The sequence below is a fragment of the Hyperoodon ampullatus genome (genome assembly GCF_949752795.1).
Source record: "Hyperoodon ampullatus genome assembly, chromosome: 8".
Lineage (NCBI taxonomy): Eukaryota > Metazoa > Chordata > Mammalia > Artiodactyla > Ziphiidae > Hyperoodon > Hyperoodon ampullatus.
This window is the reverse complement of record NC_136921.1, coordinates 73,655,318-73,670,642: the sequence shown is the minus strand read 5'-3', so window position 1 is coordinate 73,670,642 and position 15,325 is coordinate 73,655,318. Positions and strand designations below refer to the sequence as shown.

Genomic DNA, 15,325 nt, shown 5'->3' with positions numbered 1-15,325 from the left:
TTATGTCTGACTTTCCTTTCTTATTATTAAAACATGTCTTTCCTGTGTGAAGGAATCACATTTTGTTGCTTGTTTCTTTCATAGTGGGTTGCATTGTGATTTGTAACAAATGATTTCTGGTGACTCTAGGTGACATCAGAGACATGCTCAGAGCAATAGTGGTGATGTCAAATAGCATCAAGAACATTCTAAAATTGTCTATGAAAATTCATCGAGGATAAGGTCAGGAAACCTGGGCTAGAGAAGCCTCTTATATATAGGGTTAATTTTTATATGAACCGCTATTTAGTTTATGCGTGCACTAATTACCACCCTTCATATGGAAATAGAGTATTCAACAAAAACATTCAAGTTCTGGGTATCTTTGTTTCCATTTTGCTACCAAAACATACAGTACTTGAAAGGGTAAGTGTAATAATAATTTCTGATTTTTCCTTTTGGAGTTCAATACACTATTTTAATACTATTGTATTTTTGACTAATTCAAATAATTAGTTTCAATAAAGAAAATACATGCACAACATTAAAATGTGGGTACGTTCCTAATTAACCTCAGTACAATTTTCACCTTCCTGTTCTCAATTGTGTAAAGAAACAAAGAACAATTTATTATTTATATCAGCTAGGGTAGATGAACAATGCATATTGTTAGGCACATGTCTAAATTAGACTTTAAGGAAAACTGAAGGATTACATTTGAAGGAAGATAAAATGTGAAAACATTAGAATTGAATTTATCAAAATTAATCATTTTAAAGCATGCTATAATTATAAAAATTTGCAAACTCAGGTAGTGAATATTATTCTTTGGGGAGCTGAAAAGTCTTGCTATCTTAATCCCTTTTAAAAATCCATTGTTGTCTCAACGTTTATGGTTTTCTATTTTAAATGTAAATTCATTGCTCTAGGCAGTGTAAGGTGACATCAGCATGCTGAGAAATACTCATGGGACCCCTTGTGGAATTGTTCTGCCACCACATGAACAAATCCATTTGTAGCTCATTCTCTGAGGATTCCCCACACACCTGACAGGTGTGCCAGACAGGGATTTTTTTTCCCCATAAGCTGAAAGATACTATGATTTTTACATTTTGAAAAGTCTATGAAATATAAGCATACAAAAAGTCAAACTTGTACTTTAAATGTTTAATATAGGAAACATTTCTTGTCTCAAGGAACAAGTACACTGATTTTACTTATGAAATTTTGTTCATAGGGGTTCATAGGAAATTGAAAATAAAATTTATAACCAATTCTAAATTGAGGATTTTACACGATGTAAGCCCTACTCTTCTCAGTCACATAAATACTATTACCTGTTTACTCAAATATTTTTCAGGTGATTATCATATACAGGATGTTGAACTGGGTCAAAATATCATTATCTCATGTCAGTCTTTTCCAAATGGACAAGCTGCTTTGTGTGAATGTGTTAGCTGAGGGAGAAATTCTACTAGCGTGAACTTTAGGACAGAGAAGTGTAACTTTTCTTTGTCACCAATATTTTTAAGTGCCTTCTTTGAACAGCGCCCTCAGCTATGAGATAGGGTGCTTCTTCCAAGGAACTTTCATTTTTCTTAAGTAAAAGTTTGGCTTAAAAAAATTAAAATATTCTTTGAGTAATTTCTATCTAATTTCTTTATAGATATGTATCATTCAAGAATACACACTACTATATATAAAATAGATAATCAACAAGGACCTACTGTATAGCACAGGGAACTCTACTCAATACTCTGTTATAACCTGTATGGGAAAATAATCTGAAAAAAAATAGATATATGAGTATGTATAACTAAATCACTTTGCTGTACACCTGAAACTAACACAACATGGTAAATCAACTCTAGTCCAATATAAAATAAAAAATTAAATAAATAAAAAAAAGAATATGTGTTTTGATGACAGATTAAGAAACTGATCTCTGGTGCATACCCTAAACTTAAGAAAAACTGTGAAGCCGATTTGAATTCTTCCTACATTGTATTAATCTCACATCTGCTTGAGTCAGAGTTCTTCCTACCCCTTATGCCAAAGATTATACTCTTCAATCTAACATTCTTATTTCCTTAATATATAAAATCATTGTTATTTTTAAATTCAGGTGCTGGTGGACAAAAGAAGGTTTAAGACTTCTCAGTGTTCCTCCCAGAAAACTGGCAGCACAAAGGGAACTAGCCAGGAAATATATATATATATATATATATATATATATATATATATATATATATATATATATATATATATATATATATATTTTTTTTTTTTTTTTTTCGGTACGCAGGCCTCTCACGGTTGTGGCCTCTCCCGTTGCGTAGCACAGGCTCCGGACGCACAGGCTCAGCGGCCATGGCTCACGGGCCCAGCCGCTCCGCGGCATGTGGGATCTTCCCAGACCGGGGCACGAACCCGCGTCCCCTGCATCGGCAGGCGGACTCTCAACCACTGCGCCACCAGGGAAGCCCCCAGGAAATATTTTGAAGTGTGGTGCTCTCTGCCTGTTACACATGCATGAACTCAGGCCAGATGTAGACCTTGTATACTAGTAGCCATTTATAGACTGAGCACTGAATGATGGAATGGCCCATCAATACCTCATCTGGTATGGTTAAAAGGCAGAAATAATTCTCATGTTATTTCTGTCACTGTCATGGCTCAGTTGGATCTCTAGATTAGAAAATATTCTGCTATTGTTCAGTACTTGAGGTTCATGTTGATCAGAAACAACCTGTTTGACAGGATTATTCTCACTCTGTGAAGAAGGGGGACCATTTGCTTCCCCCTATAGTGAAGCATGTTGGAGGGATCTAACCAAATTAACTTCTAACTGCATTTTTCCTGGTGGCATTTATAAATATAAGGGTCACTGTGAAGAAGTAGGAGGCTAAGACAAGCTCTCGTTGGGGGTGGTGGTGGTGGAGGGCTCCCTGTAATCAGAAGTAAAGAATTACATGGAAGTGTTAGACAAATAAAACTGCGTTTGTGACTTAACTCCTTGGACCCGTTCTACTTCCCATGTGTGTGCTTCACACATGTACAGTTTTAGTTACAGATTCTTTATACTAGACTGATTCATCATGAATGGAACTCTTCATCATGATCTTTTTCTTATCTGCCACATCTCTCGCTCCTACATAAAGTTTTCTCCATATTTTTACCAGCCAAATTGCTTTGGAATTGTACCCTAGATGGGTCATGTATCCCTTAGTAGATTTTAAATTCCACAAAGATGTGGACTGTGCCCCACTCTCTGCTCCCCATCCCAGAGAGTTGTTCTCAGTGCAATATTATACACACCAACCCATTTGGTTCCAGGATTTGAACCAATTTAGTAAAGCAACAAGAAATCAATTAGAAATGTATTTTCATTACCATAAGGCAAATGTTTGAGATAATGGTACCCATATTTCTGGGTGCTTTGAAATGGCAGGTAAAGGAGAAGATTTGGGAGATTTCTCATTGCTTAACATGTCACTCTTTTTGACAAAAGAAATCATTCCTGTTGAGCTAATTAGCAAGGTAGCTTTGAATATCTTAGAGGTAATGTATTTCTTTTTTCTGTTTCAGCTGCACGTATTATTTCCACACTTTACCCCCAGAAACCTGTGAACTAAACAAAAAGTTCTTTAACTGAAGTCAGAGGTCATAGAAGTTTATAGGGTAGGTAGATGGACTGTACATCACCATGTCATTCAGTTGTTCCTAGTGGGATTTCTTCTGGTGCCAGGACAGAAACAGACCTATCAGAAAACATCTCGAGCAACACTGTCTTTTTGGTTGCTTTATTCTGAGAACATTTCAAAGCCACAAGCTGGAGAAACAAATGCTTCCCTTTTCCTGGGGTGGGCGGGGGGCGGGCGGGTGATAGGGAGGCAGTTGAAGACTTGATATTTATACATTCATGGATTCAACCTTGCAATAATAGCATCTTTTCACTTGGGGAAAACTTTTGATAAAAGGATTAAGAGTGGTTCAATGCTAAATTAGTTTGTGGTTTCTTTAGGGGTGCTTTGGACCCTCTTAAATTTATGTAGCTACTTGCTATAGCAACTTTTGGGAAGGAAGCACTAACCTTGAAATGGTTCATAAAAATTCACTTCATCTGGATGAAGACCTCTGTTTTCTTTGCTCAGATTTGTTTTTAAACAGCTGTCCAGCCAGTATATATCTTTTCAGTCACTATATCCTTATTTTCTGTACATCGCTCCATTGTAATATATCAGTTTCTAGTCAGTTGAATGCCATTCAAATACAGTGAAGAAATATACCTTTAAGTTGAACACAAATATACTACAGGATTTTTGTGTTATTTGAAGCCACTGATCAAGTCCACATCTCTCCTCAGTTCTAAGGCATCTCCTCCTAGTAGCATATACTAAAGAAATAGAAATTAATTAATATGAAGGTCATATAAATCTCATAAACATCAATAATTTTTCATACTTTTAATAAAGAAAGAGAAAAGGTCAGCAGGGGAAGAAACATGGAGATCATGCCCACATTTTCTCATCTTTTTCTTTTCATCTTGAGAAGTTTGCCTCCCTAAAGCCAGAAATAGGAGGTGGAGAGGAGGTAACAGAAACTGTCCTGGGAGAAGCTGAGGCACCTAAACTGGTTCTGAACTTTATTTGGGCAGTAGTAACCACCACTGCTTTCACAATCATCAGTTCCACTCCTGTCTCTAGGGAAAGCTGCAAATTCACAAAAATAATTTTAAAAAATTTCTCCTTTCTTTCCTTTTTTCTTCCTTCCTTCCTCCCTCCTTCCTTCCTTCTTTTTTCCTCTCCCTTTTTTTGTTCTTACCTTCTTACAATCTTTTGCCTTTTGTATGATTCCCTCCAGCTGCACAGAATCTTCCACCTCATACATTCCCTTCTTCCTGGCTTGTTAATACCTCCTTCCCCTGCGTCATCTTGGTTTAATGGACTGCAGAACTTACATAGGGGAGACTTTTGTAAGCTAGACTCTCATCCATGTGGGCTAGTGCTTGTCTCTTTTTTCCCAGTCTCTTCTATTTAATTTACTAGAGAGTGAAATAACTAGAGTTAACAATGCAGCACTCCCAGACCTCACTTTTGGGATTAACGTAGGCCACCATGGAGCTCCTTATTCCATGGAGAAATCACCTCAGTTGACATGGTCTCAAAAATTGGAAATTATCAAATAATAAAAGTTCTCCTGGGACTTCCCTGGCAGTACAGTGGTTAAGAATCTGCCTGCCAATGTAGGGGACACGGGTTTGATCCCTGGTCCAGGAAGATCCCACATGCCACGGAGCAACTAAGCCCGTGCACCACAACTACTGAGCCTGTGCTCTAGAGCCTGCGAGCCACAACTACTGAGCCCACATGCTGCAACTACTGAAACCCGCATGCCTAGAGCCCTGCTCTGCAACAAGAGTAGCCACTGCAATGAGAAGCCCGTACACCACAACGAAGAGTAGCCCCCGCTTGCTGCAACTAGAGAAAGCCTGCACACAGCAATGAAGACCCAATGCAGACAAAAAAATAAAAATAAAAAAAATAAAATTATAGAAATGGAAAAAATATTTTAAAAAGCAAAAAACTAAAAAAAGAGTTCTCCTACGATCAAGAATATAAAATCTGCGGCTTCCCTGGTGGCACAGTGGTTGAGAGTCCACCTGCCGATGCAGGGGACACGGGTTCGTGCCCCGGTCCGGGAAGATCCCACATGCCGTGGAGCGGCTGGGCCCGTGAGCCATGGCCGCTGAGCCTGTGCGTCCGGAGCCTGTGCTCCGCAACGGGAGAGGCCACAACAGTGAGAGGCCCGCGTACCGCAAAACAAACAAACAAACGAAGAAGAATGTAAAATCTGTTAGAAAAATTAATATTTTCATCCAAGATAACTTATTAAAATGTATTCTTAACTGCACTACTGTCTTTTTCTACCATGACCATTGGGTGTAGACAACAGTTTTCTTCATTTGTCTCCTGTAGAGATTACAATCAACATTTGGTTTAGAAGACAGTTTTACAAATGTTTGCCTTAAAAATTGCTCAGTGCTTAAGGAGCTCTTTCTGGATGGTGTTGCTAGCCTTTTTCTAGCCGAGTCATCTTTTTTTCTTACTAACTCGTTTCAGTAAATTGTTCACAAAAGTAGAAACATCGCCCATCTGTAATAAACATCCCTGAGAGGAGTAGCCATCACCAGAGCAGTGCACTTTTATAGATATTATTCTATTTTCAGGCTTGCTGACCTTTCGCCTCTTTATTGGTTGCCATAGTGATGATCTGAGCTCTGCTTAATAGAGCTTTACTAAAATGAAGACAATCAATAAGCTTTTTAACAGTAATGTTTATATTGATAGTTCCTAATAACATGTATCAAAATAAAATTTAGCCATATAAATGTATCCAGTAGTGGAGTTTTATTTTTAAAAACATGTTTAGGTACATGTTTGTATAAGTTGCAAATGGTTAAGTACATTCTGTGGCTTTGTTAGAATTCCTGGAATACCTTTGTGAGGACATAAAAATATGGATGCAACTTGAAATGTAGATTTGAAAGATTATTATGAAGTGGATTATAAAACTTTTTTATAACAGCAAACTTCAGAAGTGCAACTTCCATGGTTAATGATTTCTCATTCAAAGTCAAGTCTGAGATCTCTTTTATCACCTTGTCCTAAGAACACTCAAGTCCAAGCTGTCCTCATATGCACCTGTACAACTTCTAAAGATTTCAGAGGAATCCTGCAACACTCAGGAGAAGGAAAGTTGGTGATCTGCCAAAATTCACAAAGTAGAAGAGCATGAAATATGTTTGTTTCCAAAGTTCACTTAACAGTTTTAAATATTTTACTCATTGGTAGTAGATAGACTACTATTTTTAGGCTTATAGTGAAACTTTTATGAACACATCTTTGAGGAATTTGATTCTTTTTCCTTTAGAATTAAATAATATTTGTTTTCAAATTATGTTCACATATTCTGGTTAACATGTTGTAAGTAAAATTCAAGTACATTTAGTATAATAAGCTCTCCTGGGTTGTCATTACCAAGAAGGAAGTCTGAGGAGTGACTTAATTCTTCCTCTCATTAAGAACTAGCATATGTTTTTTGGAAGAAATCAGATAATAAATAAGTGAATCTATGATGTGCCAGGTGGTGATAAGATCCAGGAAGTTAAATAAAACAGGACAAGGGTATAGAGAGTGAATGGGAAGTGAGAAGGAAGTACTATTTTAGATAGAGTTGTCAGCCAAAAGCATCATCTCTGCCTGCATTATTGCATCAGGCTTCTAATTGGGTTGTAGGTATTTTCCAGGTAAACATCCTCGCCGCAAACATTTTTGCAGCAAACAGTTTTTGCCATATAACTAATTGGCCATAAGGTAATTTTGCCATGAAAGATGAAATAACTGGTTGACAGTTTGGTGTCATTTCTCCATTGATGGATTGCTCCTATTTTTATATTAGATAAACCTTAGCCCTCATAATGGTCTCTACAGTGATGAGTAGGTGTGGCGATCTTAAAATACTGGATGATAACAATTATATCGACTTGATAGAAAAGATGGTAATAAATTACTGGAAGTGTGAAATAAGAGAATGTAAAGCAAGATTGCATACGATACTAGAAAATGATAACATATTGGCTTGCAAATCCTTCGGTGATTTGAAGGTGCAGAGTTGAACCCACATTTCCCATGCAACTTTGGAATGTCTATCAATAGACGTGTGACAATTTGCCAAGAACAAACAACAGCATAGAGGCTTTCATAAAGCAATACAAAGCTCAGTTACAAGTATGCATCCTAGCATTTGGAAACTGATACCTCTCTTAATTAAGGAATAAATTTTAGCAAAAATGTGTGATGCTGAATGAGGAGATGAATCAACAAGCAAAAAAAAAAGGTATAAAATACTATGAATGAAAGACTTGGAAGACAAGTGCTTAGGTACAACTCATTAAATAAAATTAGTTATTTATGCAGTATCACCATGAATCTCTTACACATTTTAAATGTATTCAAATATTTTGTATTTCACTATAAAGTTTTTAAAATTTTGTTATTCATTTTTCACCATTTCATTGTTTTCTTTTTAATGTCACCTTTATTTTTTGTTATTTTATCTTTTACAGCAGTATTGCCTTATGGCCAAGTAGTTATTCAGCAAAAATGTTTGCGGCAAAAATGCTTACCGTGAAAATACCAGATACATTGTAATTGGTTTCTTAGCTTTTACTTTGTGCCCCTAGTGTCTGTTCACACCACGGTCACTCAAGATATAAGTTAGATCCTATCTTTTGTCTGTTCAGAACCCTGTGCCAGCTTCCACTTGGAATACAATTCACAGTCCTTTTAGCCTTCAAGACCCCACATGATCTTTTTCTTTTTGACCTCCCTGACCCCATTTCCTTCTACCTTTCTCCTCATTTACTGCACTTGAGGCAAAGATTGTTCCTGAACACTCCAAGAAGTTCTCCACCTCAGGGCACCTTGCGCTTGCTTTCCTTCTGCTGGGAACATGCTTCCCTGAGATAATTCTCTTGTAGCTCCCTGCCCCCTCCTCAGAGTGGCCTTCTGTGACCAGTCTCTCTAAAGTAGTGTCCCACCATCACTTTGTCTCTTTGTTCTGCTTTCTTTTTCTTCATAGCACTTATGATCTCTTGCTTTTGTATTACATACCCATCTGTGGTTGTATGAGAACATAAGCACCACAGAGCAAGGATTTGGGCTCTCTCACTCACTGCTATATCTCCATCACCTGGAATAGTGGCAGCATATTGCAAGAGCTCAGTAATTATCTGTGGCTAAAAGAATGAATGTGCCTTAAGGATGAATTGCTGAAAAATGGGGAGAAAATAGTAATAAAATGTCAAATGGTTTGGAGGTTTTAAAAAGGATCGCAGGTGCTAGTGCTTTCCATGATCCTAATTCTATCTTCCATTGTCACCTAGCAGAACAGAACTGCAACTGCATCCTCACCTCAACTCCCTTTCCCTGCCTTTGCTTTTATCATAGAGTCTTCACCAACTAACATGAGTGCATACTGTGTAGCTGCACATTATAGATGTAAAATTTTGGTGATCGCATTTCCAATTTCTAAAATACTTAACGTGGGTTAACATATGGTCATGTTCTTTCTTTTTTTGATTACAGCATCACCAAATGCCCCAAAACTTGGACCCATGGAACTGACCATTATTATTACTGTGCCAGTTTGCCTCCTGTCCATAGCTTCACTGCTGACAGTATGGGCATGCCAAGGTCGACTGTGCACCTACAGAAAGAAAAAGAGACCAAATGTGGAGGAGCCCCTTTCTGAGTGCAATCTGGTTAATGCTGGGAAAACTCTAAAAGATCTGATTTACGATGTGACTGCCTCTGGATCTGGCTCTGGTATGTGCCTATTGTTCACTTTTCAGTAAGAAAAACTCTACTTAAAAATAACACCCATTTTAACAAAAAAGGGCCCAAATATTATTAATTCCATTGTTTAAAATGCTTGATATGGTACATGGTAAATTCTGGCATGGAAACTCCTTTCAGGATTTGATGAAGAGTAAAAACTGTCCTGGCCTAAAGAATGAAGTCTTCTCAATTGCTTTTTGTGCCTTTAGGTGTTCAGATTCTCATTTTCACATGCCTTCAGAATTTATTTCTGAAGCCAGAAAGAGCTTTTTTTTCTCTGCCCTTTCCCACACTATAGTTAGTGATAATCATTGTTGCTGTCTTGGTCATGTTTCATGGGCACAAAATAGTTACGGGGCTTAAGCAGTTGAGTTCTGGGGAAAACATATTAGTTATGCAAAGTAGCGTTCTTTGCTTGTGATTATAAAGGTCTTTGGAATCGGTAGGCAACCCGTGGGATCAAGAATGTGGTCTTAAAGCATAGAAACGGAAGATGAAAGGGAGCAGCACAGCATTCCTGTGCTGGCTTGTGCTCCTAAGGTTATAGGACAGCTCTTTCCCTCTTTAATGGAACTTCAGAACCCCTGATGAAGCAGTTCAAAATACCAGGCTGTATTATGGCTTAAATGAGCCTTTCTCGTAGCACAAATCATCTGAGGGCTTTTTGAGTTTCTGGTGACAGAAGAGCGTTGACCCCCGACCCACATCCCATAATAACAAACTCCCTAAAATGTCAGGGGACTCCCAACTTTCATGTATAATTCCAGAAATCCTGTCAACATGTGGTGTTGCAGAAACATGAGCTAGGGTAAGCCTAATTGAGTCACTTCAGTCACCCCTGCATCCCATCTTGCTTTGGATAGATCATTAAGGATGATTACCCCAAACAGATTTTGAGGAACTCCCTTGCCCATGGCCTTTGGGAGTGTCCAGGCAGGCACAATTAACAAGGGCAGATGACAGAGGGTTGGTAGCATCTATATGGGCATCCATATTTAACAAGAAGCAGCTTTGGACTCAGAAGTATTTATCAGAAAAGAGAGGCCTAGGGCTTCCCTGGTGGCGCAGTGGTTGAGAGTCCGCCTGCCGATGCAGGGGACACAGGTTCATGCCCCAGTCCGGGAGGATCCCACATGCTGCGGAGCGGCTGAGCCCATGAGCCATGGCCGCTGAGCCTGCGCATCCGGAGCCTGTGCTCCGCAACGGGAGAGGCCACAGCAGTGAGAGGCCTGCGTACCGCAAAAAAAAAAAAAAAAAAAGAGAGAGAGAGGCCTAATTATGTCATCCAGAAAGCCCAGATAGTTGGCTGCTTCTGGGGGCAAGATCGCTTGCTCACTGACCAAAGCCTCAGTGTTTACAACATCACTGCACAAATCAGGCGGCATGTTTTCAAAGGAGGAATACTGGAAAGAGTTCCTCCAAACTGCGAAGTTTATAAAACTGAAATCCAGATTAAATTGTTGGATAGAAAGTTGGCATTTTTTCTTTAAAAGTAAAACTTACTAGGATTTAATACTCTTTCTTTCCTTGAGTGTTACCTTTTGGGGGCCGCTGCGCCCTAACTTCCTGAGCCCTGGCAACATTCTAGGCTCAGAATATAGGCACAGAAAGCTCTGATTTGTGCCAAGTTCCTTGAAACCTTATACAATTTATTAAAAGGTTCAAGTGATTAAATAACCATCTATTTAATCCCCACCAAACCTTTCAGTTCGTATGAAGAGGTAAGGCAGAAATATGTGTTTTGGAGCTACTTCTTGACTATACTTAAGATTGACCAAGGATTTCCCTTTCAAATAAAAGTAATGGAGATTTTATAACTGGAGACTGGATATTTAGTTTAAGAAAGCGGTTGTGAGCCAGGGCATAAAATCAAAAATTAACGTTAAGTTTTTTGGTATTTTTGTGCATCTTGAAACCTAAATCTGGACTTATTGACTGCTGGACCCTTTCCTCTTTAGATTATTCTAAGTTCTCTCTTAAAAGAAAGCCGTAAATATACCCAAGCATGGATGATCTCTTTAACGATCAACTTATAATAGTTCTAGGCACTTTTCTCCAAAGCCAGCTGCGTATGTTTGCCAGTGACCACTGGCTAACAGTAATGGATGGCCATACTGCCTTTGATCATCAGGGAGAACTGGTCCATGTGTAGCAAGGCTTCTGTCACAAAAGCTCACCCATAGGAAGGAAATCAGGAGTTCTGCTTCTCCTCTGCTTCTCTTCCCTGGACAGCGACCTTAAGCAAGAAGCAGCTTTGTGAGATGTTGAGAGACAAAAATTATGAAGCATATCCCTACCTGGTCAGGGACAGATTTCAAAGGGATATAATGTTTGCAAGAGAGGAAAAGGGACTGGTGTTTGACTGGATGGTTTTTGAGAGATCATGGTGTCTCAGATGGCTTCTAAGAGGCTTGGTAGGTTTCTGCTTTCCTGTCATGATATAACACTACTGATGGATGGTGACATTTCCATAAGTCAGGCATCAGCTTCTACAGCCCCTGGTAAAAAAGAGTACCATAGCAGGGAGAGCCAAAGTCCATGTGTCTTCAAAGGAAATCTCTAAGTGTGTAACACAAGAATTACTCAGATTATTTTTGGTGGTTGCTTTGAAAGATGCCGAAGCAATTTTCATTGTTTTACTGCCTCAACTTAATTGCTGTGCTGAGTACCTTAGATGAAATCCTTCTTTGTCCCCGGTCTGCGGCATTGATTATTTGCCTAATCAATTTGCAGTTTGAAAACATTGGCTTCTCTAGTTCTCTAGCCAATTGTTGTTGTATTGTTGGTATTGTTGTCGTTGTCATTGTCATTGTGATTGGTCGTGGTGATGCTTTTGTGAGTTTGTGTGTGCAAGACGAGGGGAGGGAAGAGAGAGAGATTGAAATTGTACTTTGGCTTAATAACTGTTAGTACAACTTTCATTGTGTGGCAAGTAGTGAAACTGACTATGGCTTACAAAAATATCCTGGATAGTTTGCTGCTAGAAATCTTTCCAGCTGGGGAGGACTATAATCATATCCACTGAATGGTGAGAGCATAAGAATTTGGATTGAAAAACAGTGTTTTAGTTGTAGGTCTGACGTCCACTTATTCCTGGGCAAGTTTTTAACTACCACACAGCCCCAATTTTCTCATCTCTAAATGATAAAGTTAAACCAGATCATCTCAGAAGAACTTTCTGGCTGTGAGGCTTTGTGACTAATTGTTGAGATCCATAATAGCAAATTTATAGTCTGTGCTTATTTAGTCATGGTGGGTGGTTCTCATGAACATGAGAACATCTGAATAAACTGTGGCTCATTTCAGGAGTAGAGGTCGAAGCCTACAGGAGCTTACAGGGTTGTTGCTATAAGGGTTTCCCAGCCACCTGAGTACAATGACAACTAAACATGACTTTCCCGAATAAATTATACTGTGACCTCTTTAGCTATTTTCCTTCTAATTATAAGAGTAATAAATATTTATGGAATATTGTGGACATTAAGTAAATGAAAAGAATTAGAAAGGAGAATATCACAATTTACTTCACCCCGATTCCACTAAATAGAAATACCCATCAGAGCATTTAGCATATATTCTTTTCAGTCTTTTTCCCGTGAATATTTTGAATAGCTAGATACACTTATTTAGATGGATAGAATTTGCTATGCTATTTGTCTCTAACAAAAGTATTTTTTCATTTAACAAAGTATGGTTTTTATTATAGCCAAAGTACTTTCCTATGTCATTAAGAAATAACTCTTCTTAAACAGCATCATTATTTTTGGCTCTAAGTAATCCATCCTTAGACATAATGTTAAGGGCAAACCATTATTGAGCATGTAATAGGCCAGATACCGTGCTAGGTGCTTAACATGCTTATTAATTCTCAAAGTATCCCTATGATATAGGTAATATTATTGCCCACAGGTTTTCAGGTAAGGAAGCTGAAGCTCAGAGAAGTTCAATAATTTGCCCATGATTACCATGTGGCACAGATGAAATCTGAACCCAAGCCTTTCTTATCTGTGGTCTCAACCTCTGCACTGTACTTAACAATTTTTCTATTATCAGACACTTTTCCTTACTTTTTCTGTAAATAATAATATATTAAATATCTTGACATAAATTTTTCTGCATTTTTCGTTAAATCTTTGGAATAGAATTCTAGAGGTAAAGCTATTGGTTCAAAAGAACCTAAACATTTTACATACATTCAGAATATATTTTCTTTGACTTTCTTTTATTCCACAGAAAATATTCATTTGATATTTTCTATGACTGTACCTTGCTTTTAGTGTAACATGATTGCCTCACTTCATCATTGAATTCGATTCTTCACTTTCCAATTTTAACTTGGTTTTTAAAAAAATTCATAAAGAATTTTCTGTTGTACTAGGAATCATATATTTTATTTTAGAGGCTAACAACTTATGCTTTTTAACCTTTGTGTATTTAATAAACTGACTGGCTTCAATGTGCAAATCAGAGAGATTTGCAACAATTTTGGAAAATTAGATATCTGCAGTGGCAGGCTATATTCAAGAAATTTTTGTTTGCGAATATGAGAAGAGAAATCATAGTAAGAATTTGGAGTACTTTTTGAGCATGCTTTGACTAAATTAAAGTTTGGTATAATGGTGCTTATTTCTTCAAAATCAGTAAAATTACTAAAGTGGTTAAATGTTTGCTTTTTTATGTGAAAATAATGGTCATCATGACAGTTATATTCTGGCAATTACTTGTTTTTAATCATCAATTTCATCTTTTCTTTGGTTAGGTCTGCCTCTATTGGTTCAAAGAACAATTGCAAGGACGATTGTACTTCAGGAAATAGTAGGAAAAGGTAGATTTGGTGAGGTCTGGCACGGAAGATGGTGCGGGGAAGATGTGGCTGTGAAAATATTCTCCTCTAGAGATGAAAGATCTTGGTTTCGAGAGGCAGAAATTTATCAGACGGTTATGCTGAGACATGAAAACATCCTTGGTTTCATTGCTGCTGACAACAAAGGTATTTTCAATCTAATTGGGTCCAGCAAATAAGATATTATGTCTACTATCAGAGGAGAATAAATAATCTCTTTGTTTTAATAAAATCTATGTAAAAGTCTGATTTCTTTTTTGAGGAAAGAAAATGCTTTCCTCTTCTCCACAGATAAATGTGCAATAAATGTAAAACAAAGCAGGGCAGATGAGTGATATGAAGTCATGATGACACTATAGCCAGCTTGATATTTAAAATATTTGATGACAGGTATGGCACAGGAACTAACCAACCAGCACAGAACCCTTTAGTTGCTGGGTCATAAAAAGATCTGGAGGCATCTTGGGGGTTCAGGAGTTGCTTTGGGTGTCTAGGGCAAAGGAATACCATTGGACGTTTTGAATAGCAGCTGTTAATTAAACAGGACAGAAATATTTCAATATTTTGATAACTGGTACAAAGATACCAATGAATGATAGTTGAATATTCATCTTTGTTAGGACTATACTTTCATCTGTACAACAGACCTCAACTCCAGGACTCTAGTTTTCTATAAACATTATTAGAATGGTGGCAAGCAAGATAATTTTAGTGAAATTAATGTACTTTGAGTATGGTTTTTATCGTGAGGTTTAACATTAACAACCCCAAATAACACTGCTTTATGAGATTTGTGGAATAAGACAGACCATCAACTTTTTGGTATTTAAATCAATAGTTATAAAATTTTGTGTATATGCCCAGTAATCAGGGAATAGATATAGAGTTTGTGGATTACCTATGCTCTCTTTCTTCTTTTTGCATAGCTTTTACTCATTCAGCTGTGCAACAATTCCCTTAAAGGGAAACAGGGAACAAAGGTGAGCAAAACTTGATCCAGTCAATTATTTTTTTAATTTGAATCAGTAATACTCATGAAGAACTTTGGAGAGGTGGAGATTATAACGTCTATCTAGCCACAAATTATCTGTGGCTACCAGAA

At 37.6% G+C, this 15,325-nt stretch overlaps 1 protein-coding gene across 3 annotated transcripts in view; it reads left to right on the top strand.

Annotated features, from left to right (window-relative positions):
* Positions 1-15,325, top strand: part of ACVR1C (activin A receptor type 1C) — a gene marked incomplete at both ends in the record, with an annotated part of 87,021 nt that overhangs the window by 59,807 nt on the left and 11,889 nt on the right. The window contains 2 exons of one of the 3 annotated variants that reach the window (XM_079709745.1): positions 9,129-9,368; positions 14,140-14,370. The exons of 1 other annotated variant lie outside the window; for it this stretch is intronic. In XM_079709745.1, the coding sequence (XP_079565871.1) occupies positions 9,129-9,368; positions 14,140-14,370 (471 nt within the window). The remainder of the gene's footprint in view (positions 1-9,128; positions 9,369-14,139; positions 14,371-15,325) is intronic. One more of the 3 variants, XM_079709746.1, reaches the window with a different exon arrangement.